At 36.7% G+C, this 26,196-nt stretch overlaps 2 protein-coding genes and 1 long non-coding RNA gene across 3 annotated transcripts; 1 reads left to right on the forward strand and 2 right to left on the reverse strand.

The window, feature by feature from the left end:
• Nucleotides 1–349: 349 nt before the first annotated feature.
• smc2 (structural maintenance of chromosomes 2) lies at nucleotides 350–16,072 on the reverse strand. Its single transcript, XM_079854034.1, has 24 exons — nucleotides 15,785–16,072; nucleotides 15,312–15,461; nucleotides 15,108–15,230; nucleotides 14,781–14,819; nucleotides 14,570–14,680; nucleotides 14,382–14,426; nucleotides 13,800–14,033; nucleotides 12,084–12,233; nucleotides 9,855–10,088; nucleotides 9,034–9,193; nucleotides 8,788–8,905; nucleotides 8,533–8,671; nucleotides 6,917–7,036; nucleotides 6,605–6,809; nucleotides 5,476–5,611; nucleotides 5,246–5,370; nucleotides 4,920–5,113; nucleotides 2,923–3,066; nucleotides 2,641–2,835; nucleotides 2,363–2,563; nucleotides 1,711–1,827; nucleotides 1,452–1,612; nucleotides 1,110–1,257; nucleotides 350–983 (listed from the first exon to the last, which is right to left on the reverse strand). The coding sequence occupies exons 1-24, from the start codon at nucleotides 15,950–15,952 to the stop codon at nucleotides 801–803; spliced, it is 3,600 nt and encodes a 1,199-aa protein (XP_079710160.1). The 5' UTR covers nucleotides 15,953–16,072; the 3' UTR covers nucleotides 350–800.
• Nucleotides 16,073–16,290: 218 nt separating this feature from the next.
• Nucleotides 16,291–21,478, forward strand: LOC307145032. Its single transcript, XR_013818871.1, has 5 exons — nucleotides 16,291–16,356; nucleotides 17,292–17,396; nucleotides 17,771–17,846; nucleotides 18,186–18,259; nucleotides 21,321–21,478. It is a non-coding gene; the product is annotated as an uncharacterized lncRNA (long non-coding RNA).
• exoc1l (exocyst complex component 1 like) lies at nucleotides 17,286–18,253 on the reverse strand (the record flags this gene model as incomplete). The annotated part of the gene is made up of 3 exons (XM_079847844.1): nucleotides 18,125–18,253; nucleotides 17,747–17,910; nucleotides 17,286–17,549 (listed from the first exon to the last, which is right to left on the reverse strand). The coding sequence occupies exons 1-3, from the start codon at nucleotides 18,243–18,245 to the stop codon at nucleotides 17,286–17,288; spliced, it is 549 nt and encodes a 182-aa protein (XP_079703970.1). The 5' UTR covers nucleotides 18,246–18,253.
• Nucleotides 21,479–26,196: the final 4,718 nt, after the last annotated feature.

The raw sequence follows: 26,196 nt of genomic DNA on the forward strand, positions 1-26,196 counted from the left end.
ATGTGTAAACAAACATATATATATATATATATGTGTGTATGTATGTATGAAGAGTTCAGATGCAAAAGCCTCTAAGTGCCATTTGAAATTTCCTTCTAGAATGATCATTTTTATCAAGCTTGAATATTTAAGTTCAGTAATTTCACTTAAATGACAATTCATAGGTAATTTTCATTGTCATTTAAGTGAAATTACTGAAATTAAATATACAAGCTTGATAAAAATGATCATTCTAGAAGAAAATCTCAGATGGCACTTAGTGGCTTTTGCATCTGAACTCTTCATATATATATATATATATATATAAGACCACTATTCTATGACATCAAATACACTACTTAGCAAAGATACACATAATTATGTTTAATGGCAATCAAACTAATCAATTATCTAAAAATGTACAATTAGGCACGATGTCATTTTGGCTTAATTTCTGAAACCACAACTTTTTTTGACAAGTTTTATTTATACAAAACTAGCTGTAAAGTTTGAAAAGGCAAGTCATCCTACAAACAAATACACTGAAAGCATATAGTGTACAGAAAGAGAAAACAGAATCAGTAAAAAACAGCAGGATTAAAAAGCAGCATAGCAACTACACTCCACAATGTAAATAATACAACAGCGTTTTAAAATAAGTAATGGAAAGAGGTGATTTACAGAGCCATTTCTCATGCATTAGATGCACAAATCAGAGGTGTCCAAAAAGCTTTTAGTACTGACCATTTTAAATATTCCATTTCATTTTCTCAACTGAAAGTAATAAAAGCTTAAACATTTGTGCAATAGAGAAAGTGTGTTTAGCTGGCCAGTATCTGTCGCTGGCGTTTGTCCTTAGCTTTCTCCTGGGTGCGCTGGGCCAAAACTTTCCCCTCATGCGTTTGAGCTGTGCGAGTGACCGCGGAGATGCCGTCCACAAATTTGGTCTTGAAGAGCACGTTTGCATTGGTGAACATTCCATCTTTCAGAGACACCACCACAAACTGCAAAGAATAAAAATGGCTCATTCAGTTTCTGTTCAAATAGTCATGTTATAGCTGTGTATTACTGATGCGCTGGAAAACTAACGTTTAGCTCATTTCGACATTCATTTTGAGCATGTGCATTACCTGTGAGTGTGTAAAGTGTGTCCTCAGCATCTGTCCGATGTTTTGCGTGTGTGAGAGATCAAGAGCGGCATCCACTTCATCCAGGATGTAAATGGGAGCGGGTTTGAACAGCAACATAGCTAAAATTAGAGAGAGCGCCACCAGAGACCTGAAACAAATGCATCAGGTGATCAATGGGCAGCACATGTACTGGGAAATATGCAGTAATAGGCTCAGTCCACGATCTGATGCTCTAATGGATCTGTGGCCGAGAAATGGTGACCTGGAGAGCCATAACCAAAATAGCTATTGATTCCAGGAGCGATATGCCACTTTTAGCAAAAGTGTTATGCAAAGGCTGACCTTTGACCCCCGCTGAGCTCTGTTAAGTTCTCTTTCCAGGTTTTCCCTAGAGCCACTTTAAACTCCAACCCATCCAGGACACCACACCCCTCGGGTGGAGCCAAACGGGCATTTGCACCAGGCAACAAGGTGGAGAATATAGAGCCAAAATCCTTGTTCACCTGCAATTACACAGACTGTACTGAACCGGATGCAATATGATTCTTTTATCTTTGTCTTACTAGTTGTGACCAATTCATTTGTCAAATTTGTATTTTACCTTCTGCCATGCCACATTGAGTGCCTCGTTCTTCTTCTGGTCCAACTCTTCAATCGTTTCCAGGATTTTGGCTTTATCATTCTCAACAATTCTCTTTTTCTTCTTCAGATCATTGTACTGAAAGACCAAAAAAAAAAAAAAAAACAAACAAAAAAAAAATTATAATAAATCATATAATTATAATACAGTTAATACTACTACTAATAAAATGATAATAAAATACCAGAGCTGTACATCCATGAACAACACCACAAAATAATAATAAAATGACTGTCATCACAGGAATAAATTACATTTAAAATATACTGAAATAAAAAAAACTTGTTTTAAATTGAAATAATATTTTACAAGCTACACAAATAAATTCAGCCTTGGTGAGCATATGAGACCTCTTTCAAAAAATGTGTTACATAAAATACACACACACTGACACCAAACATTATAGTGAATATACAATACATATAATAATTTTTGCTTAAAAAAAAAAAGATGCTTTTGTTTTATTAGTACTAAAACATATCATTTGTAACTTTGAGTCAAGACCCAGGCATGTTCTTTAGATTTACATCTGCACTTTTACTTTCATCTATGTTTAATGTATTCTTGTACGAACATCTTTTACAGCAGTCACTAAAGAGGACAAAGGTCATACCCTCTCCTCAGCCTCACTGAGCATGTTCATGGCTCTGCGGTTGACGTTTCTCTCCAGCTTGTCTTTAGTCTCCTCGAGTCTCTTCAGCCTCTGTCCAGCCTCTTTGGGATTGTTGGTCTTGAAATCGTACGCAGTGTTAGGTTGACCGAAGAGATGCTTCTCAGAGGAAATCCAGTCATTCTCAGCTAACATGCGGGCCACCTGAACACAAGCAAACATTACACACAGTCTAATCAGCAACACACTACTCTCTATTGGTATCATTCACTTCCTCTGACCTTGGCTGTGGCATCTGCGCTGTCTTTCTTGTGTTTGCTGATGTTGTGTTCCAGCTCTTTGATTTTGAGCTGGGCGTCATTGTTTTGTTCTCTGAGGCGGTTTGCTTCTCCGGTCTTTCCTTTAATCTCTCTCTCCTGTCCCAAAATCACCTCTTTCTGCTTGGACAGCTGCTCCTGCGCAACACGCACTGCTTCCTAAACACACAAAGTGTGAGTTAACATATGGCACAGAAACGCATAACCTTTAAGGGACATCTTTGTAAGGCAACTGTAGTTCTTTACCTTACTGGCCAAAACTTCAGTGGACATGGTGTCGATCTGCTCCTGTATGGCTTTGAGAGCTTCATCTACAGCTTGAATCTGCTGCTCATATCCAACTTGTTCTCTCTTCAGCTCCTCCAACTCCAGAGCTACAGCATCTGCCTCCTACAGAAAAAAAATCAAACAAGTTTCAACACCTAAAACACTATGGCCTGGTTTCACAGACAGGGCTTAGATTAAGCCAGGATTAGGCCTTAGTTTAATAAGGACATTTAAGTAGCTTTTATAAACGTTCTTTAGAAAAATGAACATTCCTGGTGTGCATCTTGAGACAAAACAATGGCTCTGAGATATTATAAGATATGCCAGTGCAAGTTGCATCTACCTTGTCTGTGAAACCAGGGAAAAGAGTCTGTTTAAACCCCAGAATTCCCACACCTTTTGACCAATGTATCCTTACAACTTTTGCAGTCATTCGTGATTACTGAATAAGGACTTTTTAGAGACTGATCTTATAAAGAGCAACTTAAAATATTTCATGGGCTAGAGAGAAAAAAAAATCCCCTGATGATTCTGTTTTCCATGACTACCAGAACCCTGATGAAAGATAAATAAAATAAACCCAGATTAGATCTAAAAAAAATGAATTTCAGTGATCAAAAGTCTGCTCTTAAATGTTTTATTTTTTTCAAGAAATGTCACAATCCCTATTCAGATGGTAATTGTTTCTCAAGGGGATGTCTGCTTAAAAAAAATTGCACGACGACTCAGTGATAAAACTCATGCGTTCAAATTTAATCAGTGGAGGAACGAGTTCTGTGATCCTGCAAACTTGACAATGCACTTCTCACGTGGTTAGTGACATTTAAAACAATATAATTTCCTTGACTACTCTGACACTAGTGATGTCATCACTGTTTTCTCCAGAGCTGAATTGAACTCGTTCCATAATTGATGACCTTTACACAGTTACTGAACCGAAATGAATCAACATTGAACTGATTTCACCTAGTGACTGTTTACTCTTGTCTTTTTAGACAGAATTGAAGTCTGTTTGCATCATTTCCTGTTTATCACTGTAAAGCTGCTTTGAAACAATCTGCATTGTATAAAGCACCATTTAAATAAAGGTGACTTGACAAATTTAATAACAGGAAAATAATATGTATTATTTATTCATTTAAATATCCTATTTAATAATAAAAAGGACACTATAGTTTACTTTAAATGTTTTTTATCTTGCTTTTTTCTCTCTCCTATACTATGGATGTCATTTTAAAAAGGTGGAAGTTAGCAGAAATAAGTAAACACAACATCTCATTTACATAACGAAATATTGCAAATATCCATAAAAAACCTGGCTGCTTTGTCAACTAGTGAAACGATTTGTTGTGCAAGCCCCAATTTATATCAACTGTATATAATGCATATTTTAAAATTGTATTGCATATCTGTTGCTACCATAATAATGGCCCATTTCAAAAGTTTGCATGATTTTTTTTTTTTTTTTTAAGCTCCCACTAGCTGTAGTTGAGCAGTGATTTAATATTATTCTTGTAAACGGTTTCCAGAATTTGAGTAATAAAAGTCTCTATATTTGCAATGCATGTACATTACAATAGAACGCAACAGTTACCGACCGTATGGTTCTTGTGAAAAATTATTTACAAAAAGTCTTTTAGATTGATCCCTTCATGTAAACTCAGAGATGTTGTTTCGGACTGCAATTAAAAGCGCACACACACACACACACACACACACACACACACACACACACACACACACACACACACACACACACACACACACACACACACACACACACACACACACACACACACAAAAATGAAGTAATTTGGCTAGGAATTTTCACATGGGTGGTGGGAGAAAAACACGGAAAATCTGGATTCAGACAGCAACAAAATCACAGACTAGTCCCTGTAAACACTGAAAATACCTTGCGTCCCCATGAAAAAAACAATTGCCATGCGAATAGGGCTATAGTAAACGCAAAGTACCTGCTGTTTCTCTTTCAGTCTCTTGTTGAAGGCATCTGCCTTACTCTTGGCCTGGTTGAGCTTCTGTTGGGCTGCTTTAAGTTCTTTCTCTCTCTCGGCCTCAGCGTTCTTCATCTTGTTCTCCAGAACTTTGTACTTCTCCTCTGCCTTCCTCTGAACCTCTTTTGTCGTCTGTAGTGTTTCCTCACACTCCTCTAAAGAAACGGAGTACCAGGATGGTTAACGAACAGTGAAACCAACATTTAATCATATTGTGTAGCTATACAGAGCCATGACTTCAGCATGAGAACTAGCGCATTTTGGCAAAGAGGGGTATTTGTGCGTACCGATGGTCTTGCGCAGGTTCTCCAGCTCCTCCTGTTGTTTATGGAAGGAGCTCTGCTGAAGTTTGGTCTCTAGGATCCGAGCCTCCTCAGTCTTCAGGTCTAACTGCTGTTTGAGCTGACGATATCTGAAGGAGGAAAAAAAAAAAAACGTTTTAGTCTTCCACCTTGTACTTTTGTTCTGATTGGTCAGTGAGGATTTTTAAGAGGTTGTCTATTGGACAGAGGCTCACTTCTCAGCTGTGCCCTTGAGGCTGCTGAGCTCAGACTCCACTGCGGTGAGTTCTGCTTCTTTAGTCCTCAGACTGTCCTGAATATCCTTCACCTCAGCCAGTTTAGACAGGACGGAGGCCGTCTGAGCACGTGCACCTACACACACACACACAACAATTATTAGAGAACACCATGTTCTACTTTGACTTGGAAATGTTTGCAGACTGTAATCTAATCTGTCTTCTGGATAAAAACCCCACAGAATGGTCCACCAATATACTTTTTTTTTATTGGCTGATGCCGAAAGTGATAACTAGAAAGAATGGGGGACCAGTGTAATGGTGACATTTACATTGTACAATTTAATGAGAGCAAAGATGCATCTTTGAGCAATCCTGTAGCTCAAACTGTAGAAGATTTAATTCCCAGGGTATGCATGAACTGATAAAAAGTAAAATTAGCTAATAATGTGATAAATCATCTGAAAAAAAAGAGAGAAAAGAACAAAGCAGAGCCAAACTGCAACCTACTGCAGTAGGTTGCAGCAACCCTCTAAAACTCTATTAAAAATGTAATTGTCATGGGGGAATCTCACAAAGTCCATTAAGAAACAGGTAATAATCAGTGTTGATGTTAACTAAAACTATTAAAAATAATTTTGGTAATTGAAAAATAAAATATAAATATTTCATTTATTTACCAAGACAACAATTAGTACCAAGTATTAAAATAAGTTCTAAAAATTAAAATAAAATTATAGCTTTAATAGATTTAAAAATCATAAAAATGACAAAAGCACATAAAATTAGTAAAATTGAAAATATTAAAATAAAAGCTAATTGAAAAAATAAAAATAAATAAATACTATAATAGTATATAAAATACAGGTCATAATTGCCTTCATAATCGAAAGAAAAAAAATATTCAAGAAGCTTATTTTTAAAGAATTTCGTAAAAATTATTTTACATTCATTCTCATCAAAATCAAGAGAGAGAGAGAAAAAAAGTCTGATTTATGGTAATTTGGAATTTTGGTGAAGCTATATCCCAGAACAAATAGTTAAGAGTTATAACTTATAACAGGTCTGAATACTTTTGTGAGGGTCTGTGATGTATCTCACACAGTTAGACATTTTCACACATACAAACCTCCTGTTAATGTTCCCTGTGGATCAAACACGTCTCCTCCAAGCGTAACTGTTTTGGTGCTCACACCTTTGTCAAAGGCAACTCTTTTAGCATTATCCAAACTGTCACAAACCAGCGTCGTGCCAAAAACATACTCCATGGCCTTCCTCAACTCCGATTCATAACCTACTAATGACAAAGCCGTATGCACGTTATCTGGCCCAACCTGCAACACAGAACAAATGGGTTTCCTTTCATTAAACAAAATCCTGCGGAGAATATTTCAAACAAATCATAATCAAATCAACAACAGCTCAATAGCAGAGCTCTCACCAAGTTTTTGGCAGCGCGCACTACGTTGTCATTGAGGGTACGTGCTGAGATTTTGTTTAGAGGAATGATGGTGTATCTGCGTCTCAGTTCACCCTTTTCCAGAAGCTTTTTTCCAGTAACCTGCAAATAGTCAAGTTTAAAATCAAAACATAATTTTGCTAGATAATAAACTACAAGTCTGCAGTCTGTAGGATTTTTAAAATGCTTTTGAAAGAAGTCTCTTATGCTCACCAAAGCTGCATTTATTTAATTAAATATATAGTAAAAAGAAAACATAAATATGTAAAATATCATAATTTAAAATAACCGTTTTCCACTTTCCATATATTTTAAAGGGGGGGGTGAAATGCTATTTCATGCATACTGAGTTTTTTACACTGGTAAAGAGTTGGATTCCCATGCTAAACATGGACAAAGTTTCAAAAACTAAGTTGTACGTTTGAAGGAGTATTTTTGTTCCAAAAATACTCCTTCCGGTTTGTCACAAGTTTCGGAAAGTTTTTTTCGAGTATGGCTCTGTCTTACGTAAGATAGGGCGGAATTTCCTTATATGGGTTCTAAGGGCACTTCTCCGGTAAGATCGCGGCCGCGCGCGCACTCGTAGACTAGAGCAAGAGAGTGAAAGCAGTTCGCCATCAAAGCGCCCTGCCCGGCTTTTGGGAAGTCAATGTCACCAAAGAAGTGTGTTTTTGGTTGCCAGGGCAAGACAACCCTGCACAGATTCCCAAAGAACCCAGCGTTAAGGAACCCGTGGATGGAGTTTGTTTTCCTGAGCATAAACGGAGTTGTGTTGTAAGACTGTTGTTCCCTGCATTTCGACGATGATTGTTTTATAAACAAAGCCCATATCGACGGATTTGCAGATCGTCTAATGCTTAAGGATCGAGCAGTCACAATGATAAAGTTTCGCGGTCGTGCGTTGGAACCGGACGGTGAGTAAAACTGTTTGTTGAACAAATGTCTCTGTGTGTTGTCACTAGCTTGGCGCGTTAGCACAGCTAAGCTTCGCCCACACGGCCCGCCCCCAGCCACTCGTTTTTTTCCGGAAAGACTCGGTACAGCCAATCTTTCTGTTAAAAATTTAATAAAACAAAAGACTTTTTGGAGATATGAAGGATGCAATATTACTCTATAGGTACTCAAGATTAACAGGAGATTGAGTGAAAATGAGCATTTCACCCCCCCTTTAAACTGTAATTTATTCCGGTGATGGCAAAGCTGAATTTTCAGCATCCATTACTGCAGTGTCACATGATCCTTCAGAAATCATTGTAATGTACTGACTTGGTGCTCAAGAAACATTTCTTATTATTATCAATGTTGAGAACAGTTGTATTGCTTATTTTTTGTGGACACCAATTTTCAGGATAAATATAATAATGTTCAAACAGCATTTATATAAAACAGAAATCTTTTGTAACATTATAAATGTCTTTACAGACACTGATGAATGTGTGACAGGAGGAGTGAGACAGCTCTCAGATTTCATCAAACATATCTTAATTTGTGTTTTAAAGCTGAACGAAAGTCTTACGGGGTTGAAACAACATGAGGGTGAGTAATTACTGACAGAATTTTAATTTTGGAGTGAACTAACCCTTTAAAGGAAGACTTACCTCGTTGTCGACCACTACGTTATAGAGTCGACCACCTGCGACCACCTCCAGGGCTGTAGCGTTTGACACATCAGTTACAGTGAAAAGATTTGCCACCAAACCCTTCACCTTACTGCGGTCCCAGCTCCTCTCAGGGTCCCTACACACACACACACACCCATTAGATTCACAGTTGTAATTTTTTGCTAAATGAATGAAGTGTATGAATGACACTTAAGCAATGAGTCTAGATGAAAATGGCCTGCATGTTCTCACGTGTATTCGAAGCGCAGGTTAGGGAATTGTCCCATAAGGGACTCGTAGGTTTCCCTGAGCTGATTGACGTCCCGTGAAAACTGCCTCTTCTGCTCCAACAGACGATCCTCTCGTCCATCTGAAAAGTCAATCTACTTTTTAAAGTGTTTTAGACTTAAAAAAGGACTCATCTAATAATTGAATTAAATTGAATCTGAGTTTACAATTCACATTCAGCCCACAATCACATTCAATATGTTTTAGTACCCTCATAGTTGAGTTTCTTCATTTCAGCCTGTAGTTTTTCTATGGATTTGTTCACAGCCTCAAATGTGTCCTGGTCTTTTTTGTAGCCACTGTCCATCTTCTTGACCTGAGCCTGTTTAGACTTCAGCTCCTGCTGAGCGTGTTTCAGTTTCATCTGAGCCTAAAACACAGAACAGAGACATCAACAATCACTTTTAAAAATATATATAATATCATATATACACAACTGATCAAAAACTTTGGGTTAGTAAGAAATAAATGTTATTTTGCCAGGATGCATTAAACTGATCAAAAGTGAAAGTAAAAACATTTATTATAATGTAACAAATTTATATTTCAAATAAATGCTGTTCTTTAGAACGTTCTATTCATCAAATAATCCTATTTTTTTACAAAAATATTAAGCAGCACAACTGTTTCCAACAAATAGCAAATATTTCTTGAGCAATAAATCAGCATATTAAAATTATTTCTGAAGAATCATGTGACTCTGCAGAATGGAGTAATGATGCTGAAAATTCAGCGTTGCCATCACAGCAATAAATTACATTGTAAAATATATATATATATAAAAAATAGAATAATTAATTTGAACTGTAACAATATTACTGTTTTTATTGTATTTTGATCAAATAAATGCAGCCTCTGTGAGCATTAAACATCTTATCAACCCCAAATTATTTCTAGGGACATTATTAATAAGAGTAATAATACAGCATGGACAGTGAATGAAGATTTTGAAGTATATAGTGTGGACAAACATTCCCACATCACTGTGATTACTGGACTTGTTGAAAGTTTTTAAATGTTAAATAGGTCACCTGTTTGGCCTCTGTCTCAGCTTTACTTATGTCATTCTTGCAGGTCATCATCTGGCCACTTAGTGTGGCTTCAGCTCCATCCTCATTGGCAGAGAGACCAGCAGACACTGCCTTAAAATGCTGCTGAGCTGCCTCCAGCGCTTCTGCATCCTTCTGCCCCTCCTCCTGCACGGCCTTCAGCCGCTCCATCACTTTGGCAACCTCCACTTCCTTAGCTGACATCATCTTTTTATCCTAGTTCAAACAAAGTTAACATTTAAATCATTTATATAAATAAACATTAAAAAAAGAAAAAAAACATTGTTTTCTGGCAATATCTTGATTTTTATCACAATATTTTAAAATATAGACCCCTCCCCCCACCCCACAGGATCAATTAATTTATTTGATTTATGTCATTAGTTCTTTTTCATTTTATTTGAGTATTTAAAGGGGACCTATTATGCAAAAATTATAAGGTGTTTGAACACAGATGTGTGTAAAAAACAGCCTATAATTGTAAAAATCCACCCAATACTTTTTTATAATCATAAATAATGAACAATCTCTCCAAACGCGTGGTTTCAGATTTCCCCCTACTCTTACGTAAGAGTAGGGAAGCCCCGGCCATGACCGGTGACAATCTGCCCTTTTAGGATAGATCCCGCCCTGAGTGAGCCACAGTAGGCACGTTTCCATTAAAGATTTGCGCAAAACTTTTGCGATTTTTTCTAAATATCGACAAAAAACTATTGCGAAATGACGGCGTTTCCATTAACCATGTTATGCGACTAAAAACGTCATTTTTTTCCTCTCGCGCTAAGTCATTCCAAAAATCATGGCAACGGACATTGGTAAGTTTATATATATATATATATATCACAGCCACGTACCGCACTAGACATTATTATTATTAATGGAAGGAAACGTAGGCATGTTATCCAAGCATTAATGGCAAGGAAAGACCCTTATACTGTGAGCGGCACATATGAGGTGTTTCTGGGTTTTTCTCACTCATTTCTGCTCCGCGGTCTTGATTGTGGCATTTATTTGAAGTTTAGAATCCAGTATTTCTGTCATTCTTCTCAAGAACTGTCTCGTATTCTGTCCAAACACACCGCGCCTTCTAAGTCAGGTGACTGTAAATACGCAAAAACTGTTTCCATTGCAGTTTTGCGAAATATTCCTTTTGCCTGAAAAACCACCTCATGCGAGCGCAAAAACTTTTTTGCGATAAATGGGAGTTTTTGCCAAATCGACGTGTTTCCATTGAGTGTATTTTCAATTCGCAATTTCAATTTGCGCAATTTGAAGGGTAATGGAAAGTCGCCATTTCGGTTTACTCGCTGTAGCAGCTGGGGATAGACAATGTCTGTGCCAAAAAACATTATGTTCTGTTGTTGGATGAACCAACGAACATAAGAGTCTCCATAGACTCCTGGCATCTGAGTCACTGAGTTGTTTTACGGATATAAAGTTTACCAGTTTATTAAGCACTCCCCGAAAAGGCATAAAGTCTGTATATATTTGTTTACTGTTAGTTGTAACGAGTGGTTTCGTGTAATTCTCTGTGTATGTTGATGACAATGAAAGGGAGAGAGAGTGTTTATGGATAAGACTTTAATGCGCACTTTTCTTGTACTGTTTTATTCAGCTCTTACGGTGATTTTCTGGAGTAAAACGGACGCTTCATGTTTTGTGTGAAGTACAATAAACGTCATAAAACTCATCAGTAAAGTTTTGGTCATCATTCGAATGGGGTCCGCTACAACAGGCTTGCACTAATAGTGGATTAAAGCAAAATGACAGCATAAGTTATAACTGTAATTTAACTAAACTATACCTGCTCTATCTCCATACAGCATATACTGCATTCTCTGGCTCTGTATGCATCGTTGACTCCAGTTCAAACAAAACACCGCTAGTACAGTTTCTGACATTTTATTGCCACCAGAGCAAAAGCTCTTGAAGCAACAGCTCGAAACAACAGCTAATTTTTTTATATTTAAAAAACACACACATAAACAGCTCATTTTTGCTCACCCCCAAAAAGTGGCCGTTTTAACATGCTATAAAAAATGATCTGTGAGGTATTTTGAGCTAAAACTTCACATACACACTCCGGGGACATCAGAGACTTTACTTTACATCTCTTAAAAAGGGGCATAATTGGTCCCCTTTAAACCTAATTTATTTGTAATAATTTAAATTACATACAGTTTCGCCAGTATTTTTATAAAAAATGTTTACCTCCTCCATGTTTTTGACCAGCTCTTTTCTCTTCTTGGTCTCATCTTTCAGATTCTGCTTCTTCAGGTCAAGAGCGCTTTGGGCCTTTGTGTCCACTCTCTGTACTTCAGACAGGGTCTCTTCCAGAGTCTTCAACACCCCCCCAACCTCCTAGAGAGACAGACACAGATATGAGACATACTAATGGAATACAACAGGAGACAGAACTATTCAATCAATCAACCGCACACTTTTCTAACAGGTATCAATTTGCATCATAAAATATTCAAAAATCATTTCCCGTACAAATAATTTAATACTTTTTGCCAGTCCATTACCCACTATCCTTACCTCTATCACAGACATTCAGTCTCCACAGGACAAATACTCGATTGCCAAACCTGTTCAGGTAAACGAAAACCTACCTGTTTAGATCATAGGTCACCAAACCATTTAGCAGACTGCGGTCCAAATCTGAACTGTGAATGGGTTTCATTAGGACCACAAATCATTTCTAATAAATTAGTGACAGTTTTCCTCTCTACACAGAACATTTAAGCCATCTTTACTCTGCAAAAGCTACACAGCAGATGAAGCTGCAGATTTGCAAGATACAGTTTGGTAATAGTCATTTTGACATGCTTTCTTATGATTAGAACTGTGATTGATTGCATTTATTATTATTATAAGTGAAAGCGCAAACATAATTTAAATCACCATTTCACATTTAGTTTTAGATTTTAGATGGTTTATTCTTAGATGTATAGTATATTAATAGCAGGAGAGGCGAGACATACACTGTAGTAAGCACCGGGAGTCTGTGTGTGTGCGGCTTGTCTGTGTAAGAGATCCATTGAATGCCTGCATTAAAAGCGCGAGTACGGTGTGAGAAAAAAAGTTTCAGTGACATTATTACTACATTAAACTACTATATAATGTATAACAATGCAATGGGGGGATATTTGTGGGCCCTAATAATAATAATTTAGATAATTTATTACTAATTCTGTGAAATATTACAAATTTAAAATAACATTTTTCTATTGTAATGCACTTTAAAATGTAATTTATTCCAGTTATAGAATTTCAGCAACTTTTTCCAGTCTTTAGTTACATGATCCTTCAAAAATCATTCTAAGCTAATCATTCTGATTTGCTGCTCAAGAAACATTTCTTCTTATCAAATCATTTTCAATTTATATTAAAAATATTTTTGTGGAAACTTAACTTTTTTCAGGATTCTTTGATGAATAGAGAGTAACTAATTTCTTTCAAAAACACAAAAATATTACCTAATCCATTCTTCTTCTATTAGTATTTCTAATATGGCATTCAAAAATGTAAACATTAAAGACTACACTTACAGTTCTAACAGTATTATAGTTAATATATAATGTGGCTTCAGATGAATATTAATAATGATTAACTGATCTAGATGAATAACTTAAGTGACCCATTTTGGGTTAAAACGGCTTATTTTGATGAAAACCGAGCAGTTCACATCCCTCAATAAATCATAAGCAATTCAAGTTTCACCTGCCCCACTTGCCCCAGTCTTGTAGCACACAAATCAGAAAGCAGGAGTCACTTCTCCATCACTCATCCATGGATATCTTTCCATTTCTCAAGATCACAGCATCTTATATAGTTTGGGTGTGTGCCCCTTAAGGCTGAAATCATCCCTGTTGCTCCTGTTCTCAGATCAGTGTAACCCAGACTGTCTGCTCTGCTGCTCACCTTGTCCCTCTTGCGCTCCAACTCCTGTATCTCCGCGCTCAGCTCCTTCACTTTGGCCTCGTTCTGTCTCATGTTCTCCTGCAGCTGCGCGATGGAGGTCTGCATCTCCTGCAGTTCTTCAGTAGACTTCAGCTTGGTTTCCTCGGCGCACACAAACAGGTACGCCACATATAGTCGACTCAAGTGCTCGATCTCACGCATGAGCTTCTGGTACTCCAGGTAGGACGCACGTTCCTAAGAAGCAAGGGAGAAGGATAGGATATGACAAAAAGATAAGTATATATTGCACAAGTTATATGAACTTTGTTCACAGTAAGGAACTGAAGCTGGTAGAAAACTTCAGTGATAAACAAAATAATGTTCAGCAGCACAAAGAAACAGAGGCACACAGTAATGTATAGCCTTTATATCATTTATAGATTACATTATTTATTATTAATTACACATTTAATTTATTTATTATTTATTTAACTATTATTCCATTTAAAATGTATTTTGGGTTTTACAGAAAGAAAAAAAAGAGGATTTTTTAAAACAAAACTGTTTTTTAATTTTAGATTTTTTTTTTATAAAAACATATACCTCCTTCAGTTTATCCATAGCGGGCGTGATCTCCTCATCCAGGATCTATCTCACACACACACACACACACACACACACACACACACACACACACACACACAAAAGACCATATCTCTGAGATGAAACTGACGTCATTCCAATTGTTGGGTCATTTAAATAAAAAATAATATTTAAATAAATGTACATACAGTCTGAATCTCTTTGAGCTTGGCATCTTTCTTCTCAATAGTTTTCTGAGCACTGATCTTCTTGCACTCATACATTCTGGTACCTGCCGCTTCCTCAATCATGGCCAGAATCTATAGATAAAAACATGCCATAATTAAAAAAAATAAAGAAAAGAAAATATAAACTTGCATCCAAGACACTGGATGTTTGTGTCACTTCATCCAATCTCACCTCAGGAGGCTTCATGTTTAAAACCTTGGTGATTCTCCCCTGAAATAAACATAAAATTAGAGTTACTGGGAATGTGAACCCTAACTACAACTGAATCAGGAAATCCAAATCAAAATTGTTCAAAAAATCAAAATTGACACTATTTACTTGTGAAGTGTTTCAGACGGAAAATTGTCACATTACACAAGTAAAATAAGTTGCAAACAGCCATTCACATTCATTTTTAAATGAAAGTCCTGTGGTTTAGAATATGAATATCCAATACTTTTACAAAAATCTTATTATTAGGTCACATAAATTCCTAGATGGGTGTATTATGGTTGTTACCTGCATGATCAGAAAGTGAGGGTTGTTGACATTCAAGCCAACTGAACAAAACAGATCCTGGACTCGCAGGTTGTTTGCGTTCACGCCGTTGATGAGGTACTTGTTTCGTCCACCTATGACCACCTGAACACAACAGCGTCACAAGCATTGTTATTACGGTCTCTTTGATGCCATCTCTGAAATCAGTGATCTCTGGCCGAATACCTGTCGTGTGATGGTAATCTCATCATGGGTCTCAAAACCAAGGGGACTCTGTTTCTTGTTGGAGTTGTCGAAAGTAATGGACACAGTTGCCTTGGTGATTCCAGCCAGGCCATTTTTGTACACTAGATCTTGGAGATTAGTGGCACGAACCTACAATGTTTGACAAACCAAAACAAGCAGTATTACAGCTTTTGAACTCTGCAATTCACATCTATTCATTTATTATACTCTCTGTTTCTTATCAAATATATCTCATATATTCTGTTCAACTTTTATTTAAGGTTCTTGTTGTCATACAAGTGATTTATAAAATAGGCTAGAGCAATCAGAAATATTGTTTTTTTTTGTTTGATAAACAAAAATAAATAAATAAAAACTGCGCAGCCACAGAAAAACTCCCATCACAGAGCTGATTTAAGTTATACATAAGGCTACGTGTTAATAACAAATTAGTTGAATGTATTAAAACGCACCTGTGATAAGTTAGTTATTCCCAGCAGAAAGCAGATGGAATCGAGGATGTTTGACTTTCCACTGCCGTTCAGTCCAGTGATGGCGTTAAAAAACGGATCAAATCCGTTAATCTCCGTCCTTTCGGCGTAGGACTTGAAGCCCTCTAGTACAATAGACTTTATGTACATTTCGATCAATCACAGAACGATTAAAATATAATAACAAAGCTATATTAAACGCGATAACAACTTCAAATAACCTCTGCGTTGTTTTCAGTTCAACCATCCAAACTTGAAATTTGGCGCCAGGCGCGTTTCCGCTCCGCCGTTCAAAAAAAGGGAGAGATGTCAGTTACTAGTAAAACCACAAACAAAGAAATTCACTCGAATCCTTCATATGTTTAGACGAAATGTTAATTTTATTTTGATAAAATGCATGGTTATTACAATCAAGGCATTGTTATTAAAATCGAATTCATTTATTCTTTTGATTCAGGCTATGTTTTAGCCACCCAGTTGATGGACCCAAAACATTGAAGCGTGTATGACGTCGGCAGGGCGGTTTAAGTGTCATTTCGTTCAAAAAGAGTGTGGTACTTTGCACATTTCAATACATGATGTTATTATATTTTGATACACGACTCTATGGAATACACCCTGACTGGTCAATCGAGGCATTCTGCAATATTTGTGTGTAATAATCGCTAAACTAACTTATATATTTTCTAATAGCCCGCTTTTTATTTTCACGTAATAAAATACGTTACCGATTAATTTAGTCAGTATTAGTGTAAGTTAGTGTGTACTTAGGGTTTATTTTTCAAAAATGGCCGCCTACATGTTATTAAAATGTCAGGTTTTAGTGGCCCACAATATAATTTGAGAGTCTTGGAGACCAAGCATAATGTGCATGCAGAGAATGAAAGCTATCGTGCACAGTTTCAAATATTCTGCTAATTCTCCAAATGTTTTATTTGTTAAAAGTGAGACATAAATCATTTTTATGGATGCTTCGCAATGCTACTGCAATGTCATAATATTTTATTTTACAAAACGTAAAGCACAGCCCAGTAGAAATGTGACAAACAGACGTTTCACCAGATGAGCTCGCATAAGATTATTAAAAGTGCATGCTGTAATATCCATAAGTTTGTCTCATAGTTTCACTTTTTACAATGATAAACCATATTGATATAGCTTGCTTACTATAGATTGATATAGCAGCTAAACATGCAAAAATATGTCAAATGTAGCATTTATAACAGTTAATAAATAAATTTAAATTCAAGGCACAGCATTGCTCATCAGAAACACCCTTTTGTGTTTGCATTTGCACAAGCACAAATTGGATTTCACCCACACTGTGGAGTTATGTTACAGTTAGTGTAGGTCTAAGTGCTCAAAGCATAGCTAAGTGCTCAAAACACAAAGCATGGTCTTTGTGCACTCCCAAAGGTTTATAGGTTACATTGAAATTAACTTTTTTTTTTTTGGTCAACATCAAAAGTTTTGTCTGCTTTCTCTACAGAGGCACAGGACACAAGGAAAGACACACCAGATTAAAGGCATAGAAACAGATCTGCGCAAGGACAACACAGTCACCACGATCTGAATACATTGGAGTGGGTTGAATGTACGTCAAGTCAAAGTTCTTGAGTTTTAGTGCCGTGTGGTGATGCTTCCTGCTCAGGGACAGCAGACAACGGGCCAACGTGTATTTCGCAGCACAGCTCACTGCTCTGACGGACCGCACAGAGTCGAAATGCATCAAGAAATAGGGATCATCCTAACACAGCAGAGAAATGCAAATTGAACATCTTTCAATGGAAAGAAATAGACAACACTTCCTAATATAATATAGCACATCAAAGCAGTTATTTTGAAGTCTAGCTCATATTTAACTATATAATATGTTTTTTCAAGCAGTTACGTAGCAGGTATAATCATAAATTAAAGGGGGATGAATGTTTGAACTCAACTCACTATGTCTGGATCTCTACCGTCCAGAATCAGAAGGTCTTCCAGGGCCCAGATCTCTGTTCTCTCATAGCTGTCCTCCAGCCCACAGTGCTGCAGCTTCTTGGTACGTGAATGCTTAACTTTCCGACACAAGACCACTGAGATCTGAGCTTCTTTATCCTTAGATACTAAACACACATTGGTTCTAGTTTTTATTCTACCCCTTCATCAAACAAAGTAATATATTTTACAATTCTTATTCCTTCACAAACAATATCTGATCGTGTCCCCAGATGACCCCACTGTTTTTTTTTTCCTCCTCAGTGTCTCAACTGTTATCTGATGGAAAATAGCGCATGCCACATCAAATAATTATGCACAAAATAAGATGAATTTTCTTACTAGAAACACAGAGAAAATGCCGTCCCTGATGTTGCTCCTCTATTTCTATAAACTCCACCAGCTTCTGTCCCTCCGGTCGGAACAAGACTCTTTCCATCTCCTCCCTCAGCAGAGATGACATCTCAGGCAGAAAAAGTGAGAGAAAATTAATTTAATCTCTTGAGAGAGCAAGAGCAGAGTGAGGGATAAAATGTTTTCTGGAGGTGGACCTGGTTTGTGGGGTTTATTGCCCTCCTTCCACCCCCACCCCCACCTCTCTCTCTCTCTCTCTCTCTCTCTCTCTCTCTCTCTCTTTCCATACCTACTGTGCATTTTCAATTGAACAATGAATTGTGCCATTATTTTTATTTTTGGTTCTCAAAAGCTGATTTGAAACGAATCCATGATGGAAATATGCTTAAAGCCTTTTTTTGGGGGGATGTGTCATGAATCATCATCAATAGTTTGTGAACTGTACGTGATGCCAGAAATATTTTGAAATTATAACATTTATATATATCATAGATAATATATCAATTATTTATATATTTTAATTATAACACCAGTCAGGTTATGTCTAATAATATCAAATATGTTTTTGGATTACACAATGGGTTCAAAAACAAATAAATTAGCAAACATAAATTGTAGTAATATTTGATATATATATATATATATATATATATATATATATATATATATATATTAGGGCTGTCAAACGATTAATCGCGATTAATCGCATCCAAAATAAAAGTTTGTGTTTACATAATATATGTGTGTATATGGAGTATAATTATTTTCTATATATAAATACACACACATGCATATATATTTAAGAAAAATGTGTTATTTATATATAAAATATTTATATATAATATAAATTATATATAATATAAATATATATACACAGTATACATGCAAATATTTCTTAAATATATACATGCATGTGTGTGTATTTATATATAGAAAATAATTATACACCGTACACACACATATATTATGTAAAAACAAACTTTTATTTTGGATGCGATTAATCGTTTGACAGCCCTAATATATATACATTGGAATTCCTGCTTGTAAATGAGCAGTTTCACAATTTTTTTTTTTTTTTTTTTTTTTGTTGCTTTTTCTCTGTCATTACAAATATTATACAGCAGTCCACCCGTACAAGCCTGAAATATGGGTGCACACATCTTCCTTCCTCTACATTTCATCTCTGTTATTTGTTGAATTTGCTCTCCCTTTATTCTTAATCTATTTGTGAAAGCTTTTAGTCTTTTATAACCTGATCACACACACACACACAACCACTAACAAACTCACTCCTGGCTTAGATGAGCTATGTCTGACTGATTGTACTTAAGTGGCCTTGGGGGAAAATACATCATTAGTTATGAAAACACATTTCCCTCTTAAATCTCCATCGTAAGAGGTGCAGTTAGAAACCATTATAATTATAACCTCTACCGGGATAGGCCACATATTGACTGTGGTCCCATCAACCTCTTAAGATTTGATATCCAGCGGATCTACAGATGCATAATTTATAGCCACAAAACACGTTCATACAAACAAGTGTTCTGATCGCATCTGATAAAGACTTTTTGGTAGTTTTATAGGCCTTCTTGATATCCATCTGTGTTTTCCGAAGACTAACTAATTAATAATTAACAAAATTCAGCTACCTGAAACTATACACTCAGGGACTATTTACCCAAAAGAAGGAAATTACCTATGCTTTTAGTCTTCAGAGTAGCTTTTAGTTGGTCTTTGAGGGTTGACTTGTGGCTGCTGTTAAAGTCAGTTCTAAAGGATGGTCATGAGTTAGATTTGTTTAATTCTCCCATGTGCAGTTCCTTAGGTAATGGAGTAGTAATGGATTAAAGAGATAGGGTTAGTGTAACTATTAAACCCATCAAAATCTAAGTCTAGGATTTTTTCCATTGACATGGTTTGTAAGAAAAATCATTTGTTAAAAAATGCAAGATTAATCTCTCATTTGAAAATGTATTAATTAGTTGATGTAAATTTTAGAATATAAAATTAAGATATTTGTCTGGCATGGGCTTAATTGGTACTTTGGCACCATTTAAGCCTGCATGTGTTTCAAATAATCCCACATCATGATTGATTCACAAAATGTGAAAAAAAATATTGATTTTTAAGATGTAAAACATCAATATATTTATTCAGTGACAGGGAAGTATTTAAAAAAAATCCTTTTACTAATGTTTGATTTGAGCCCTGGGTGGGATGGGTAGGTGTTAGTGGCTGGGGGTCCAGACCGGTGGTCTAGAGTCTTAAGTTGGCTTGACTCTGGAGTTGTAGCTGGAAGTTTGACCGGGTGTATCTCGGGAGCCAAGCCGAGTTGGGGCTCCATACTCTGGGCTTAGGCGGGTCTCCTAGCTCCTAGTATGGAGCCTCAAGTTGGCTTGGTTCCCAACTAATCATTTCTCAGTCCAGACTTTCTGGCATCCGTCTTACAGTAAACATATCTTACATTTTTAAAGGAAAACATTGTCTTTTTTCACCATTACTCATTGTGGAATCATTCAAGCTCACCTTATGTGTTTCAATGAGAAATCCCTCTAATTACAAACTTCGATCAACTTTGAGTGAAAGTGTTTAATGATAACATTTCTTTGTGTGCTTTTACCTTACTAACCTTTTACCTTACCTTACTTACTACCTTAATTTACAACTATATTTAGATAGGCCTACAAATTACACACATTCATTCAAATCAGATAGAGATCCTACTTTCCCCACAGTCCCGAGCCCCTGGGACCTTCTGGTTCCCAGATATCGCCACTTCCTGTACAGCTTTGACCAGGCATAACTCTAGGTATGGAGGGGTCACCTATGGGCCCCCATGCCAAGAGTAAGAGCCCCAACTCGTCTTTCTTCCTGAGATACGGTCACTTCCTGTGGAACTTTGACTGTGCATAACTTGGGAACGTGCAGTTCCTTAGGTAATGGAGTAGTAATGGATTAAAGGGAAAGGCCAAGTTCGCCCAAAAATGAAAATTCTGTCATTATTAACTCACCCTCATGTCGTTCCAAACCTGTATGCTTTACCTGTATGCTGCAGGTGATGAGCAGGAGGAATGCAGGGAATTGTAGCTTAGAATGTGAGTGAGAGAATGCAGCAGCGAGGGAGGAACGGTGGACTCGTGAAAGTATTTGTCGAAGAACATGATTGTCCAATCCATTCCAGAAGACCACCAGGGCACCAGATGGGAGAGGTTAAGGAACTCCTCCACATAATCCTCCAGCCGCCGGGAATCTTGGGAGAGGAGTAGGTCAGCAGGGTGAACTGGATACACTGCTGCATGGTTACTGAATGGAGCGGAGCTTGTTGAATTCATTCTGTGATGGTCTGGTCTTCTGTCACAAATAGAAGAGAACAGACAACAGAAGTAGATTAAACACAGAGTTTTAATGAGGAACTTCAGGAAAACACAACACAGGAACTGAAGGCAATGCTTGAGAATCCAAACTGGTAACTTAGCTGAATATAAAGTCTTTGTATTTTTTCCACAGGTAATGGCTGGAGAGGATTCAGAGGACTGCTGTGGGAGCTGGGTGAACAGATGATGGATGAATAGTGAACAGGCAGGCAGTCATAGTAGTCCTTCTTATGGGTGAGTGACAAGACCAGACCATCTGTGTGACTGAGGTGTGTGCTTAAATATGGTGATGGCTGAGTAAGTGCATGCAGGTAATGAGCAGGAGAAATGCTGGGAATTGTGGTTTAGAGTGTGAGTGAAGGAGTGCAGCAGTGAGGGAGGAACGGTGGACTCGTGACACATACGGGATTGGAATGATAAGAGGGTGAGTAAACAATGAAAGAATTTTCATTTTTGGGTGAACTATCTTAAAAGGGATAGTTCACTCAGAAATGAAAATTGTGTCATCACTTACTCAACCTCGTGTTGTTCTAAACCTGTGTGAGTTTCTTTCTTCTGCTGAACACAAAAGAAGATATTTTGAAGAATGTCGGTAACCAAAAAGTTGATGGACCCCATTGACTTCCATAGTGGGAAAAAAAAAATACTACGGAAGTCAATGGGGTCCATCAACTGTCTGGTTACTGACATTCTTCAAAATATCTTCTTTTGTGTTCAACAGAACAGAGAAACCCATACAGGTTTATAAAAACACAAGGTTGAGTAAGTGATGACACAATTTTCATTTTTGAGTGAACTATCCCTTTAAGAGAGAAGAAAGGAGACAAGTGCTGAAACCCACTGCAAATTTGATATTGAAGTGATCAAAAATGTATTAAAAGTGAAAGTAAAGACATGTATAATGTTGAAAAAGGTTAAATAAATTTAAATAACATGAATAAATGTTACATTTTAAAATATATTGAGATAGAAAACCATTAACTTTTAATGCGCAAAACAGAAAATAACATAAAAGTCCACACAAGATAAGGGGAGCACAAGGAATCATGACATTATCCTTGGTAGGTTGATTGTCTAAAAGTTTATGAACTAATATTTGCATAAAAGATTGAGGTATAGTAAATTGTAAAAGTGTCACTATGTTTTTCAATAAAGTAAGAAGGGTGGGCACATTTGATGAAATCTTTACTTCATTATCATTTACACCTATTTCTGTATGCAAATCAGGTAATAATTGTAACATTTTTCGAAGCTTAATTATTCAGTGTGAGACTAAAACACAACACTCGAGTCTGTCAGTCTTGTAGTGTGGGGTAGTGGATCTGGTAACCAAAACATTATAAGCTGTTGAACTGTCACCTTTGAATTGTCAAGACCTCCGTTTGACTTTCCCTGTAAAAAGTGTGAAAAGTCACTTTAGATAAAAGCTCAGCTAAATGGTTGTTTACATCCTGTCCATAGTGCTTTTATATCAGCATTATAGTCGCTCAGAACACCAAAGCACAGATAAACGTCTTTCCAGTATTTCATCTTCACTATATTTTGTGGCGCTGTAGGCTATGTATCTATCTATGATTCTTGTACATCTATAAATATTGTAGTGAAGTGGCAGAGTGGACAGAACTGGAGACTTACCCACTATTACCAGTGAGGTGGAATCTTTTTTTATTCTGCCAAGGAGTCTGAATCCGGGGAAAGACAATGGGATGCCCTGAAGTGCTCCAAGATACACTGTATTGATTTTGCCACATCCAATTAACTGTGCCGGGAAAAAGTCCAAGGATTTTCAAATGAACTCTGAGACAATGGACTAAAACAAAATAAGGTTCCTTCAGGAAACTAAAGCATTTACAGTCCAAAATATGCATATTATGGCCATACATTCATAACAATATATATTATGTTTTTAACAATATGTATTTTTTTCCATAAACATATGATGTGAAAACATTAACATGCAAACCTTACATTCTTGTGTTTTTTTTTCCTAATTATAATCTGTAACTCAGGTGTATATTAAAACAGTAGTGCAGATATTATTTTACTTCAAAACAATAGTTGTCACTTCAAAGAATTTCCAATCACCAATGATTTCCAAACTAGCCATTTTAGCCATTATTCAGTCAAGTGTTAGGTACAAAGTCAAGAGTAGATATGGACTTTAATATACTGTAAATTACTAAATTCTAAATACCTTTTAATTTCTGTAAAAACATGAATGATAGATATCATTCATTTCTTAAAAAAAGCAACAGGTTGCAAGAGAATCATAAAGATACTGTAGTTATGAGGATTTATTTCTCCTCTAAATTTTGACCACTTGAGAAACACTGCTCACAAATGTACAGGGATTCATAAAATAAGCCACAGTTTTGATCTAATATTCATATTGTCTGTGTGTGGAATTTACTCACACACAGATTTACTCTGTCTGTCTTTCTCAAGAAAGGATGTGGAAATTGATCATTACTGTAAGGGGTTTTACAGTCAAAGACCCAGAACCAGATATGATGAATGAAGACCCAGAGTCAGAATTATAATAAATTCAGTAAAAGATTTACTGAAGATAGTTTGCAGTTTCATCAGCAGAAGTCAGCTTCAAGACTCACATGGAGTTCGTAGGCCGCCCCCCTTACAGTTACAAAAATCACAGCAGTTATACCCTTCACCAAGGTCTAAGCTACATCCTTGCTTCAGGTTAAATGATTCTCATTGGCTAAGAAATAGATAAACATAGTAATTTTCCACACATATATAGATAGACTGAAGCATATCTCTTCAATGATTATGCAGCTGACACTCGGACCCTGAAGTTAGGCATGTTGTGACCTTCCAGGTCTCAGATTTGGGTTGCTGGGCACCAGCCTGTCCCGAACAACAACAACTCAGTCAATCTCCAATAATGCCAGTGGTTCCTTAACCTGTAACCAAAAAGACTAACACACTCACCGACACTCAGCTTATCCAAGGTTGGATTTGGCCAGGCTCTAATTATAAACAGGAGAGTCGTCTCAAAACATCAAGATAATGCGTTCTTTCTCTCAAGGAAAGGACACTTTAGTATAACGCAGTATAGTAAAGCTTTAACAAAGAAATAGAGTGCAACTGGAAGAAAACAAAACTAGACAAAACAAAACTAAAAACTATGTTTTTTCGCATTTCATGGAAAGAGAGCACGATTGCATACAGAGGTAGCAGCGTAAAAGCTGCTAGATCTGCTTATTTTTCAGCCCTATTAGAAGAAAATAAACAAAACCCTAGGTATTTATTTGAAACAGTGGCTAAATTAATGAAAAATAAAGCTTCAACCCCAGACGTTTCCAAGCAGCACAGCAGTAATGACTTTATGAACTTCTTTACTTACAAGATTGATAATATCAGGGAGAAAATTATAACTATGCAACCGTCTACTACAGTATCGCATCAGGCAGTGCATTGTAGTCTCCCTGAGGAAAAATTTGATTTATTCATTGCTATAGGAGAGGAAGAATTTTCTAAACTCGTTAAATCATCTAAATCGACAACATGTATGTTAGACCCTATTCCGACTAAGCTATTGAAAGAGATGCTTCCAGAGGTCATAGATCCTCTTCTTAATATCATTAATTCGTCTTTGTCATTAGAATACGTACCAAAAACCTTTCCTACAGAATTAGTCAATTACAGGCCGATCTCGAATCTACCTTTTCTGTCAAAGATACTAGAAAAGGCAGTATCCTCACAACTATGTTTCGTTTTAGAAAGAATTGGTATCTGTGAGGATTTTCAGTCCGGGTTGCTCTCATTAGAGTCACAAATGATTTGCTCTTATCATCTGATCGTGGTTGTATCTCTCTATTAGTGTTACTCGATCTTAGTGCTGCATTTGATACCATTGACCACAACATTCTTTTAAATAGACTCGAAAATTATGTTGGCATTAGTGGAATTGCATTAGCATGGTTTAAATCATACTTATCTGACCGTTATCAGTTTGTAGCAGTAAATGATGAGATGTCTTATCGATCAAATGTTCAATATGGCGTACCACAAGGCTCAGTACTAGGACCGTTGCTGTTCACTCTGTACATGCTACCCTTAGGAGATATCATTAGGAAGCATGGCATTAGTTTTCACTGTTATGCTGATGATACTCAGCTCTATATTTCTTCACGCCCTGACGAAACTTACAAATTCACAAAATTAACAGAATGCATAGCTGAAATAAAAAACGGTATGACTAGTAATTTCCTACTACTTAATTCTGAAAAAACAGAAATTCTAATTATTGGACAAAAAACGTCCTCGCGTACTAACCTAGAATACTGTCTAAAACTTGATGGCTGCTCTGTCAAGTCTTCGTCGTCAGTTAGGAACCTGGGTGTACTCTTTGATACCAATCTTTCATTTGAAAGTCACGTGTCTAGGATCTGTAAAACCGCATTCTTCCATCTTAAAAATATATCTAAATTACGTCATATGCTCTCAATGACAAATGCGGAACAATTAGTTCATGCGTTCATGACCTCAAGGCTAGATTATTGTAATGCTTTTATGGGTGGTTGCCCTGCACGCTTAATAAACAAACTACAGCTGGTCCAAAACGCAGCAGCTCGAGTTCTTACCAGAACCAGGAAGTATGACCATATTAGTCCGGTTCTGTCAACACTGCATTGTTGACTGGCTCCCTATTAAACATTGTAT

Source organism: Squalius cephalus, assembly GCF_949319135.1.
Source record: "Squalius cephalus genome assembly, chromosome: 2".
NCBI classification, from domain to species: Eukaryota; Metazoa; Chordata; class Actinopteri; order Cypriniformes; family Leuciscidae; genus Squalius; species Squalius cephalus.